Consider the following 13,254-nt stretch of genomic DNA (forward strand, 5'->3'; position numbering starts at 1 on the left):
CCCTAATGTTTGTGCGTGCGCGTGCCCCTGGCGCGCGCGGCGCTAGCCTTAATGTGAGCCAGCAGAGCCTTTTAATATCAGCAGAAGCTGTAGTGGAAGCACTAAGCAGACAAGGCTGCATACTGAGGAGGGAGGGATTGCCTTTTGAACGACATGGGTGATTCATCAACTCCTCCAATCTGCGGCCGGTATCCCTGCGTCACTCGCACGCGCACGCAGAAACACGTACACACCAGCGTGCGTACGCGTAGGCCCAACCGGTGGGGTATTATCACTTTACATTGCACGGAGAAAAGAAAAGGCAGAGCTTCCCTGATGAATGTTACAAAGACAGCAATCCGGTAAAAGATGATGCACAACCAAACACGTAGATGCATTTGTACAGCGGGAGAGGAGGAGGAGGAGGAGGAGGAGGAAGAGGAGAGGGGGGTGGGCAATGACCTGATAATGAGAAAGAGAGAGGGAGAGAGAGGAAGAGAGGGAGATTAAGGAGAGCTCCGAGCCCCCAGAGGTGGGTAAGGCAGAGGGCAGAGAGAGGAACAGAAGGGGGATAAGGGGATAAAAAGACAGAAGAAGAGCAAGGAAGGGAAAAAAAAACAACATTCTTTTATTCTTATCAGCGGATAGCTTAATTGCCTTTGATGAGTCTAATTGGAGCTTTCTGAAGTGTAATGGCAGAGGAGTCCTCAGAGACGGCAGAGGACACATTACTGTAATAGCTTCTCTGTGAATCTCCTCAGCACCGAAAGTCCCTCGCTTGTGTCTTCTGTCCGGAGCCGCAGCTGAATTCTTTTCCTTTTAGGTTCTGGAGTATCAATAATCACGAAGAAGAGGGAGGGGCGAATAAGCCTATAGATAGGGCTCAGTGTGTGTGTGTGTGTGTGTGTTGGGTATGTTTGCAAAGCAGCAGTAGCAGCAGTATTGGGTATGTGTTGACTTAATTAGGTCTGTGAGCTGCTCGCTTTCCTCTCCTCAGCAGAAGTTGATTAGCAATGCCAGCTGTCCCCAATGTAATTCAGAGCGTGCACGTGTGTAAGTGTGTGTGTGATCACGCATGCACATGTAATATACGAGTATATGCATGTCTGCTACTGTGGGTTGTGTTGATGTGAGTGTATGCGCTAGCTGCCAGCTGCCACGCAGCGCTGCCAATCCTCCATGATTAGTACCCACTGGCAACTGGGCTCAAACTGGTGCCAAACAGACCCAGGAGGGCAACATGGCCCATGGTAATCCTCCATCCCTCTCCTCCATCCTTCTCCTCTCTTTCTCCCTCCACCTCTCAGTCTCTCCGCTCAGATCAACCGCTTCTTTTCCTCCAAATGCTCCGCTCATCCCTCCCCCGTCATTCCCCGCCTCTCATCCAGGAAACCGAATGTGAGCAGGTTCCTCCTCGCCGGGAGAAGGTGAAAAAAGATAAGAAAAAAGGAGCAGTGTGAGAGGTACAAATACCCACTGAGGGCGCATAGCAGCGGGCTGAGGCGAAGTCTGTGAAAAAGTAGAACTGGGATGTATGCCTCGACACGGTTGACTGTGTCACTGTGAAGATGCCAGTGCTTGGCAATGTGTTCAGCCCCCAGTGGATGACCTCTCGCTACCTCTCACCTGTTGAGATTCTTCCCGTGCGCCTCCAAAGGAGCCAGGCAGAGGCAGCGATACCGGGAGAGCAAGAGAGGGATGAATTCATTCAAAGGAGCAATTTTTGAATAAGTGAATGTGACAAGGTGAAAGAGTGGAGGGCTGGGAAGCGATAGGGCGTTTATGCATACGGTTCCCACATGTCTGGCACATTAAAAGGCTGCGTACACACACATACACACACCTACACGCGCGTATATACACACACACAGCTCTATGGGTTTGGCAGACTGTGGGCTGTTGGACAGCTCTGGCATGGCAAAGGCTGCCCACCCATCTGCCCTCTGTCTTAGTAATGCAGTTACTTGTCAACGCGCTTGTGTGCGCTTGGAGTACATTCACACATACATACAAACGTGGAAACAAACAAACAGAGGCTTCCTATGGCAGCTTTCTCGTAAGTACACAAACAGAGTCATAACTGCGACACATGGACATGGATTCCTTCCACGCGCAGCAATTAGGACGCGCGCAAGAGACGCGGAGAGAATGCGCGCCGGTGACGTGACGCACACGCTCCCTCTCAATTGTGATTTTGTCAAATGTTGGCAATTCCAGCCGGGGCTTACAGCCTAAGTCTATCAGTGGTTGAGATTACAGACAGATTTATGTGATTCGCAGTCTCCCAGAGGACCTGTGGCCCCGCATTGGTTAATCACCGCTTCACATTCACTCTCTCTGCCGCTCTTTTCACCGCGCGGCTATAACTCCGTGCGCCGATACGCTGTGTCGGAGCACTCCAGCTACTCATGCGCCCGCACTCCCCGTCAAAAGTCTCACTCTCCGCGCGGCCTTCTTCCTTTCAGAATTATGCCGTTCGACGGGGTTAATTCTCGATAATCCCTCTAATCAAAAGGTTAAACCTCCTCCTCCCCTACCCGACCTTCACCTGATTCATAAAAGAGGGCAAATAGTTTCCCCCCCTCCGATCAGCAGGCTTTTCGCTGAATTATTGAGTCAGGTTATTGAATTTTAAATTGTTTAGCGTGCATGTTTTTCCTCCTGAAACAGAGGAAATAAATGGCAGCTTATAAACAGTTTACCACGTCGCTTTTACCAGATGCAGCAAAAAAAAAAGAAAAAGGGAGGCCTAATAAAAGTTAAAGCTAGAGTGTGAAGAATTTTTATGTGATAGCGGCGGTTTTTCTTCTTTCTCCGTACTTTGCGAGGTGCATGTGTTGTTCGTAGAATTAAAAAGAATGTGAGAGAAAGCTGCATTAGAAAAAGGCAGCAGGCCAGGGCTGCATTTTTCTCCTTAGATCGCTCTCTGAGTTGGCGTCACAGTTGGTAGTACCTGTGTAGATGAAGCGTCCAGGTGTGCCTTTGCAGAACTGTTTGGATTTATAGGACAGTGTGACCTCAACCACCCCGGGGATGTGTCTGGGCGGAGTCTGCACACGGATGGCGTGGGGGGTGATCAGCTGCGGAGAAGCAAGAGAGAGAGGAGGCAGGCCCCCGTTAAAGAAATGAAACTTCACATCTAAAACATGCGCTCGGGGGACGATCCTCGGCCCGGCCTCAGACCTTTCCTTCGCATCTCCGTCTTTCTTTCTTTGTATAATAAGCCGGAAAATGATGCGATGTCAGGTGGCCCCATAGCCCGAGGCAATGTCACTGTGAGGCTCGGGATGGTTATCGGTGCTGACATGGGCTCTGTAAGAGGGCTTCAGAAGCAGTTATGTGTTTATGAATAAAACACACTTTCCTCTGCATACGTCTATTGAGCGGTATAAGTAAAGGTATAATACGCTTGTCTCCGCTGCCCCTGTCTCTGTGTCTGTCAGCCGAAGCTGTCGAGCCGCCGTTAGCCACATTAAAGCGCTGCTGCGTCTTAAACAGGCTCACTTAGTGCGGCTGATGAGCCCACTCGTCGTGCGCGGGCGTGTGTGTGTGTGTGTACGCTGAAGGGTCTTTGAAGGAAAATGGCAACAAGAGAAAACACAGATGAGACCTCGCTGCTGAGTGCTCGTTTTCTGCACGCTACAGTCAACTAGCACTCAAAGCTAGCAGTGCTCAAAAGCTATCAATGCTGCCGCAATGTGCTCTGTGTATACAGCACGCATGTGTGTGTGTGTGTGTGTGTGCGTTCTAACTCTACCTTTTATTGCTCACTTAGCTAGGCTTTCATTCTACCATTGTCTGGCCCCGCTCACCCCTCAGCAAGATAATGTAGGAGCTTTTTATAGAATTATTCCTTTACTAAAGAGAAAGCTGTTTCGCTGTGCCGCTCACTGACCTTCACTTTCACACATACACTGCATTTACATTTTAGTCATGTGGCAGATGCTCCTTACAAAGGGATTCATACTGTACGATGTGCACATATTTCACGAAGGCAGATACTAATATAATAAAAGACAGGAAGGGAGGTGAACGGGGAGATGACAGAAATAAGAGCTGCCACGGAGAGAAATGAGATAGCAGGCTGCTGTTCAGATTGTAAAATATTTCTGATGCGCACAAACAGGGCGGCAATTAATTATCGCTGTCATCGGGAATTAATTTCATTTAACACTATTTCAAGTAAGCGATTGCATTCCGAGGACGTTTAAACCCGCACCTACAGTCATGAGGTGGAAAATAAACACGACCTCTCGCTGTCTCAGCCGTGTTTACACGCTGACCCTGAAACTTTCGTCCGCCATTAAAGTGTTTGGCATCCAAAATGGCTCATAATAAACTGTGTACACAGTATCGGCAGCTGTTCAGAATCAACTGGGCCGCAGAAATCTTTTTAATGTGTGTTCCCAGCACTGCTAGCAGCAGGTCAAAGTAGACCACGGACATCCTGGAATAGACCAGGAAATGATTGGGATATTTCCACAGCTCTTTTAACAAGCAGGATAGGAAGTGTCCCAGCTCTTGAAACTTTCTCATGATTGTCCGGGCTCGATATTATCTTTTTCTGCAGTCAAGTAGCGAGAGGACGACTGCGTTTTGCCTCATATTCTGAATTTTCATTAGCAAATGTGTTGTTTTGATACTTTAGGTTTGTCATGCAATACTTTTTGTTATAATCCAATTACTTTTTTGTTGCAATTCATTGCTTTTTGTACATATGCCAGTTTTTAATCATATTATTTATCTTTTACACAGCCCACTCTTTATTCTTGTAACTTGTCTGCACTATGTATACTGTTGCAAACTGCAATTTCCCCACTGTGGGACAAATAAAGGTTTTCCGTTCTATTCTATTCTATTCTGTATTTACTGAAGAAGATTTTCACAGAACTGATTTTAATCTCCAATTAAATCTTCACTGTAATCTTCTATTAAAATCAGTGGTTGTAATCTGTCTACTCTTGGACACAGTCACTAGCTTACAGCGCTTTTAAAAAAAAAAAATCAAGCCCCACAAAATCGTGGTACCACTGATTTTCAGTCTTGCAGGAGACCTAATATTTAATAATTTAACATTCTTAGATGAGGCCAGATTGCACGCACACGCTCATCCGCACTTATAAATAACAAGCTGGTGGCTAACCTCACTCCAGACTAGCATGGTTCCAAAGATGACTTGAAGGCCGTCAAAGAAGTTGTCCCCGATGATGATGACTGTTGCGCCCCCTGTGGTCCAGCCTTCACTCGGGCTGATGGCTTTGATGCTGGGGGTTGCTGGGAAGGAAAAAAAAAAAAATCACAGAAATAATAGATTAGATACTAGCTAACCTAATGACAGTCCAGAAAGGTCCAGGCAATTTGGCACCTTGTACAGTCCCGTCTTCTTTCCATCTCTTTCGCGCGTACACGCGCACACACGCGCACACACGCGCACACACGCGCACACACGCGCGCACACGCGCACACACGCACACACACGCACACACACGCACACACACGCACACACACGCACACACACGCACGCACACACACACACACACACACACACGCATCACCTCTCGCCTCTCTCCCAGGGGTCGGGCGCGAGCGAGGAATACTAATCAGAGTGATTATACGCACCCCGTTATTAAACATCACCCCTGCCCTGTGTGTGAGGGCAGCGGCGGTGCACTTGTTTTATGACACGTGGTGAAGCGTGCGGGCGTGTAAATGTCAGGTGTGCTCAGTGTCTGATCAAAGGCCACGCGACCGGGGAACAGAGCAGAGCCAACAGTAGCTCTGCCCTCTGAATACTCTGCCTTCATTAACCAAACACTTAGCTCCCGCACAGCTGTCTGTTTCACATATCTGGGTAGCAGCTATCTCAGCGCCTGGCTATGACAGCACGTGACCGCGCGGGTCCTTTTCCAGCTCCCGCTCGGCGTGTTCGTAATGCGTCTTGTAAGCTTTTTCTCTGAAAGCATATTCTTTGCGTCTTATCTGACAAAGTACATGGAATAACAACAATAAACCTCATTTTCAGTAACTGGTAGTCGGTGCACTTTTTGACCTTATCTGTACGGCCTCGGAGATTACTGGATGTGATTGAAGAAAAGAACAACATAGGGAAAAATACATGTTTATACTAGCTAAATCTCCTCTCCTTTACAGATATGCAGCTTGTCAGACATGCTGTAATTCTGTAAAGCGGCATAATCCACTTTAGACTAGGCCGACTTTTTTTTTTCCCCGCAGCCTAGCCTTTTGCTCTTTGCCTGACTCCCTGTTCTGTTGATCCTCCCCAACAAGCTGGAATGATATTTAGCCCCCCGACACGCCTGCAGAGATCAGCGTTCACCAAGCAGCAATCTGTGGCCGTAATCATGGCCTAAGATGCCTCCTTTTCACAGCCGCTGATATTATGTGCGCTCAGTGTGCATGTGTGTGTTTATATATACGTGTGTGTGTGTGTGTGTGTGTGTGCGCGCCCGCGTGGATTAACCAGATGGTGGAACGTGAATCCATGTGATAGGATTATACTTTGGGGTGTTCCTCGGTGCCATCTGTTCAACTATATGCACTGCTCATCTATTACCGCCTGAAATGGGCCCCAAAGTTGTGTATCCTGCACACAAACTCAACACACGCACACCAGAGAGGGAAAGGAAAAGGTGGAGAGAAAAAAAAAGAAAAAAGAAAATGCCTTCCTCTTTCTCATAATTTCATCTTTTCTTTTTACTATCAGGCGCTTGTACCCCTACATCTCTCCATTCTTCCACTCCTCCCGTTCCTCCTACTTTTAACTCCCGTCACCGGCAGAACGGAAAATCAGAGAAGAGGAAATTCCCAAACAAATCTCTCCGACACAGGGAACATCTGTTAGCGTAATGTGTACCCTTCTTTCCGCCCAAGATCCAAGTCCCGCTGACGTCTCCAATATGTCTCGTCTTTGTGAACTTTTCTAATCGTCTATGAGACCAGTCGCAAGGACAAGTGGTCCACCTTGCCTCTGGAGAATAGTCATTAGACAGACTTAACCATAACATTCAATCTTAATGCAATCTACTATAGGCCATCATGTAAATCCCTTCTTAGTTTTTTTGTCATTATCATCCCTGAGGTTGACTTTCCTCAAAGAAAAAAAAAAAAAATGTTTCTCTTATTCAATGTCTGGGAAATCGAAATGAGAAAATAACTGGATTAGGGACTTGGGAATCAGTGCAGGCTCCTAAATCATGTGCACATGTCATTATGAAGTATTAAAGGTTTGGGTTTGACTGTGCGTGCGGGGGTGCATATGTGTGTGCAGGGGCTTTTCAGTGTGTGCACGGGTGTGTTTGAAAACCTGAGGGATGGGGAGTGATGGAGGGCTGGAGGATAAAAGCAGGTCTCCGAGGAAATAAAGCCAGTGTTGGCTTTAAGCAGAACAGACCTCATAAGACACATAGTGCTTATGCGAGGCAGAGTAGAAGGCCCAGAGGCAGAGACCTGAGGGGAGCAAGCCACAAGGGAGAGACAAGAGACTGACTAGCTACCACTCACTCCTCTCTTAGCTCGAGTTAAAAACCCTACAAGTGAGGAAAGTGAGAATCCGGGAGGAAACAGGAGAGAGATAAGAAAGAAAGCGGGTTTGAGTGGAGACAGAAGAGGGGTTGAGCGTGGAGCCAGACAGGGAGGGAGGGGGGAAGGGAGGGAGGGGATGAGAGAGGGAGAAAGAAAGTAAAGAAGACAAAGAAAGTGAGGAGAGGGGAGCCTGGGAGTGTTTTGTTTCCTGGCTTTTAATACCGTGTTCCAGGTAGGACGGCGTTCCTTCCGAGGGGTCCAGTCTTCGAGCTCTGCGTCCGTGTTTGGAGTTGTTGTGCACAAACATGTTGTCGGAGACGGCCAGGACGTGACCCTCCACGCTCACCGTAGTCGACACGACCACCTGAGATCAGGGGAAAGCGATACAAGTGAAGAAAACACAACAACACCCCGTCGACATACTGTGACGCTGGCAGAACATATGTGCAGCAGTTTGCCGGCTGTTGTGCTTAGAACGAGACGAGTTATGAACAGGGCATTATGAGTTCTTGTAAAATCCCGCGTGGATTAAGCGCGGACTTCTATTTTCAAATAATCCTGTAAACTCATTTGATATTTCCTGCGTGCCCTATGTTTTGCGGAGATTTATTTTACATATAAAGCTGTTGTTATGGACAAACATTTCAGTGAAAGAGACTCTTCTGCATCTGTACAGGAAGTTTTGGCGTGTGTCATGAGCCGTATGGGTTGCACCCAGTTAGCACTACTTCCTCTTTTTCTTCTCGACTTTTGCATGTGAAGAATTGTGCATTTCATCAGTTTTGTTTACCTCTTCTGTTTTTATAAATGTGTCACTTTCCCTCAAGTCTAAAAATAACAGATTATTTTGGCCACTTGAGAAAACAGATGTAAAAAACAAATGCTACGATGCGACCCCAGAGTTAATTTCTCTAAAATGCTGGCTAACGTTCGACTATCTACACATCCAGCATGCATGGCTCACATTTTATTTGATTTCACCAACTCCGTTTTGTTGAATTCTCCGTTAATGATCACCAGCTAGTCGCTAACTGTGGATCGGTGTTGTTTGGTGAGAGGCAGGCAGGGTCCTTTGAGTTCTGAGAGTTTTTCTTCTCCTGAAAAAGGCTGCTAGCAGAAAGCTAATTGTTTTGACAGTAGAGTACAGTAAAGTGGTCGAAACAATAAGCTGAAAGATGCTAAAAGGCTCTGCAGACTCGTGTGATAAATCTCCATGGGTTATTCAATGCAGTATGTGCTGCCCTTTCACATTGCACATAGTTATCAATCCATTGCTTTGGCAAAAATTAAAAAGAAAATACAGATTTATAGTCACTTTTAACAGTGAATTTAAATGTACTTTCGGGTGTTGATTTATTTTTCATACATAAACACATACTGTACATAAAAGATTGTTGTGTTTGGCGAGCCAGGCATGTATCTTGCAAACCTAGAGTGTGAGTTAATTCTGGCTAGCATGACGGTTGCTTTGCTTCTCAACACATGCAGGTTTGTGAATTTACACATTAATGTATTTACTCCAATATTTTCCCTAAATAATATTTGTTTATTCCTTCATTTTAGGACAGTTTTTTTTAATATATATATTTTTGTGACGTATAAGCACACACTATTTTATGTTGCTTTTGGACTTTCCCTGGAGAGACACCTCGTGAATATTGTGTTTTATTTGCGCGAGAGGACAAAGGTTTCGCTGTGTCTGGCGCAGTGCAATAAAATGCTGGGGAATGGTGTACAGGAAGTGCGGTCGTTGTCCACTGTACGCGCACACGGATTTGGGCCTGGGTCATCACCTGAAAACGCCTCATGTCTCGAGGGTTCCCTGCATTCTTCAGGCAGTTCTGGTTGCACTTCAGGAAGAACTTGAGGAAGAACCTGCACACGGAGAGACAGAGAGAGGGAGAGCGGATGAGTCGGGGCTGCTGACAGAACATCAGCGAGCCAATGAAGAGTGCGGCGTGAGCCGCTTCAATAAAACGCGGGGAACAAACAAAGCAAATAAAACGGCGGCGGCAGACAAGGCCCGTACGCTACCCCGCCACCATCCATCAGTTGTTTATGACAAAGGCAGTTTTGTATGTAAAAACAGCTCCGGGATATTGAGTAAGATGCTGCCTTGTATATCCATCTCCGAGCTGCTGTCACAGCTTGCCATAAACTCACCGGGGCAGACGCAGGCCAAATCCCCCCCCCCCCCCACAAACACACACCACCACCACCTCCACCCCCACCCTCCCAGCTGCACAGCCGTGTGACGGAGGTTGCGCTGTAGCTACTCTGCAGCATAGTGTTGCCATTCCTGCCTCTTTCAATCTCAGTGTGAGAGACCACATCAACAGCACCTGCCATGCATTATTAATAGGCTGAGATGGCAAGTATGGCTACCCACATCAATACTTAATGAGGGAGGGAGGAGGGAGGGAGGGTCGGAGGAGTAAAGGGGAGAGTTGGAGGGGAGACGGAGGTGGTGGGGAGAGGGGTGGGGGGGGCGAACAGCAGAAAGGGGACGGCTGACAATTTATTCCCTAGCCCCACCCCAAGGCTTGAAGCCTGACAACTTCTTCTTTAACTGAAACTACAGTGGCGCACATCTCTTCACTCTCCCCTCTCCGCGCAGTCAGTCTTTCTGGAAAGCAAAAAAAAAAAAAAAAATCAAATCAACCGTGAAAATAAACAGCGCCGTGTACAAATAAACAGGAACCCTCAAAAGGGGGAGAATAAAACTACAACATTTCCCACCCCTTCCACCCTCCTCCTCCTCCTCCCTTTGAGGTAGCTCAAAGAAGTGCTGACAGCTGAAACTGCTTACAATACAGATCTCCACCAGCCAGAAAGAGAATCACTCCTTTGCTCAGCTTTTCTTTCATATGTCTTATTTTCTCCCCTCTGTTCATTTGTTATGGCTAGGATTCTGCACTGGGCAGCGCGTTTGGAGCCAGCCGCCTCAGATATGATCGTGCACGAGCAAACGCCTCGTGCGCACACACGCACACATGCGCGGAAACATGTCAAGAGAAACACAGTAAGCAGCGGCGTGCCTTGGACAATTGCTTCATCGAGGAAAACAAGCGGGCAAAGAAGATAAATGGACGGACCGGAGTTGTGTCTTATTTCAAGGGCCGGGCCCACTGCTGCGCGCATTACAAGCGTCTGATGTAACACAAGGACTCGTGAATTTATCCCTGCAAACTTTTAAATGCGTGACAGCTGGTTAGTGGTAGATGCTCCTCTTCAAGGAAAGAAGAAAAAGCCTCTTATGATCTGAGTAGCAGTCTGTCTTTCTCTGATGTTGCCTTTCCCTCCCTTTTTTTTCCCCCTCCCTTCGACTTTGTTTGTGTTCTGATTTACGATCTCGCCAATAAGAGGCCAAATCTGAATGAGAAGAAGGGGGGGGGGGTAAAAGGGAGGCAGAAAGTGAGAGGAGCAACTGATAGAAAGATAGACAGGATGGGGTAGACAGTATGTGAAATCTGAAAGGAGAGGCAGACCACCCTCCTGTATATTTTAGAGGCTGTAGGCCAAAATCTCAATAATTCATGAAGTGGAGAGATGGAGGGGTTTTTTTTTCTTTTTTTTTTACAGTGGCTGTTAGACCCCACAGGCTGAGGGCTGAGGGTCTCCCAACTTTCCTATCTCCTCGAGGTCAGGGAGCAGCCTCTCAGACAGCTGTGGACTACATCCACTTGTCCAACATACTCCACCTTCCGCACTGCACCTCCTGTTTAATTCATTGATCCCACCCTCCCTCCCTCCCTCCCTCCCACCCCCACCACCCACCCACCCCCCGCACCCTCGGCCATCCTTCTCCACCTCCTTTGAGGTGCTCTTGATGGACGGATGATGGATAAGCACGAAGGAGGAAAGTTGGGGTCATCGGAGTCGGGGGTGACCAAATCAGAAGGTTAAACACGAGGATCTGGTGGAGGGGAAAGGAGTCGAGGGGTGGAAAAGAAAAAGTGACAGCGAGAGAATGAAGGGGGGGAAAAAAATAACAAAACAAAACAGTACCAGCAAGTCAGCACGCCTGACTCGGCGCGCTATATGTCAACATATCCTCTCAATCTCTTGCATGTGTGTATCATCTGATTCATTATTAATGTGACTTAAGGTGTCTGGAGTCACCCGCATGGAAACACTACAAAACTGCAGCAAGTTGAAGCCTCTGTGCTCCATCTCATCTCCCCCCGGAGCCGAGGGACTGGAATCACCACTGCACACATTTACATGGATCAACAGAGTGTGTGGGTGTGCGCTTGGAAGGAGGAGGGGGGCACACCGAGCAGTGCGCGCGTGTGTGTGTGTGTGTGTTGATATGTAATTTAGCGAAGAGATTACCATAAGGATTTATGGATAATCTGATTGACAGCTGACCAGTAAATATGGACAGATAGCTGAGGATAGCCTGTAATTCTCTCCGTTGCACCAGTTCAGCTCCCCATTAACATGTTTTCTTCCCATTTTGATTTATAAAAATAGGACATTTATTGTTTAGCGATCGATGCTTCGTTCCGTCCGTGATCCACATGTCGCTGCAGAAGTACAGCCCGGGGTACGAGAGGGATGGGAATCGCTGCTTTACTCGAAGGCACGACGATCAGATCGGTCCAGCTGGTGAATTAAATGGCAGGAAATTTAGACAAATTTAAAAAAAATTATCCGTCCTCATCTTTATCAGCACTCAGCATCCATTTGATCATGGCCATGGCTGGTCAGGTTAAGGGAACTCTAAAAAGTTTGGAGACTTTAGGATTTCACAGCTTTTAGACAAATTAGTACTGGTTTAAAATGTAAAAAAAAATAGTTATAGACAGTTAAATTAATACATACTATATGACAAAATGAACTTTCTGCGATCTTTTTGTTTGTGATTTTAAGGCCATTTCCTTGCCTCACTATATTCGCTGTGTTCTGGGCCGTTATACTATAGGCACAGTCATAGCCTGCACACGCTCATGCTCTGGTTATTGCCTCCCCTACCTTGTTTGTATTTGAAACTCTCGCTGGTTTCGAGCTGTTTCGCTGTGCTACGTCTCCATGGCTCCAAATATTACTCGTGCAAATTGCTGCACCGGCTGGATTAAATGAAATAAAACCATTTTGCTCTCACGTAATTACCCCCAAATCCAGAAATGGCTGTGGAAGTGAATTTGTGTAAATAACTGCTTGGCCTCTTGAAGCCTCGTGGCGTAAATTTGTAACAGGGAAAGGGAGCGAATAAACACATGCAGCCGGTCGCCGTAGTAATTTAATGATCTCACACTTTCATCATACCGTAACGGGCATTATTTGTCACTTTGGAGCAATTAAACACAAAATCACCCTCTGCCCATAAAAAACAAAACAAGGAAAGCAATTATAACACAACTTTTAAGTAATCCCTGTAGCATCTAAATATTATTATTGTGGTGATAAAGATTGTCAAAGCGATTAGCTAACAGCAAGGAAGCCTCCGAGGGACAATTCTCTTATATTTTCTAATAATTTTCCTACATTAGCCACAAATGAGGTAAAGAGTTGGTTTCCTTGTCAAATCTAACTCGGATAACTTTAGAACTTTATCTTTCAGGAGCTTATTCGTCTCCTCGGCCTTTTGTTACACATTCTGCCGTTTGCGCCTCATTTCTTTGCCCCTCCTCTCTCTGCCCTCCCTGTTTTGTTCTGATGCCGAAGCGCTGTAAAAATGGCTGTGGGTGATGCCATAACTCAGCCCGTACAGATCATCTCCAGAAGAAA

General features: G+C 46.9%; 1 protein-coding gene across 3 annotated transcripts in view; it reads right to left on the bottom strand.

The window, feature by feature from the left end:
- ebf1a (EBF transcription factor 1a) overlaps nucleotides 1–13,254 on the bottom strand; it is a 53,979-nt gene that overhangs the window by 15,256 nt on the left and 25,469 nt on the right. For all 3 annotated transcript variants that reach the window (XM_047585109.1, XM_047585110.1, XM_047585111.1), the window contains exons 7-10: nucleotides 9,315–9,396; nucleotides 7,744–7,885; nucleotides 5,123–5,253; nucleotides 2,933–3,059 (exon numbers count right to left, since the gene is read on the bottom strand). In XM_047585109.1, coding sequence (XP_047441065.1) covers nucleotides 2,933–3,059; nucleotides 5,123–5,253; nucleotides 7,744–7,885; nucleotides 9,315–9,396 — 482 coding nt within the window. The remainder of the gene's footprint in view (nucleotides 1–2,932; nucleotides 3,060–5,122; nucleotides 5,254–7,743; nucleotides 7,886–9,314; nucleotides 9,397–13,254) is intronic.

The sequence above is a fragment of the Mugil cephalus genome, chromosome 5, assembly GCF_022458985.1.
Source record: "Mugil cephalus isolate CIBA_MC_2020 chromosome 5, CIBA_Mcephalus_1.1, whole genome shotgun sequence".
Taxonomy (NCBI): domain Eukaryota; kingdom Metazoa; phylum Chordata; class Actinopteri; order Mugiliformes; family Mugilidae; genus Mugil; species Mugil cephalus.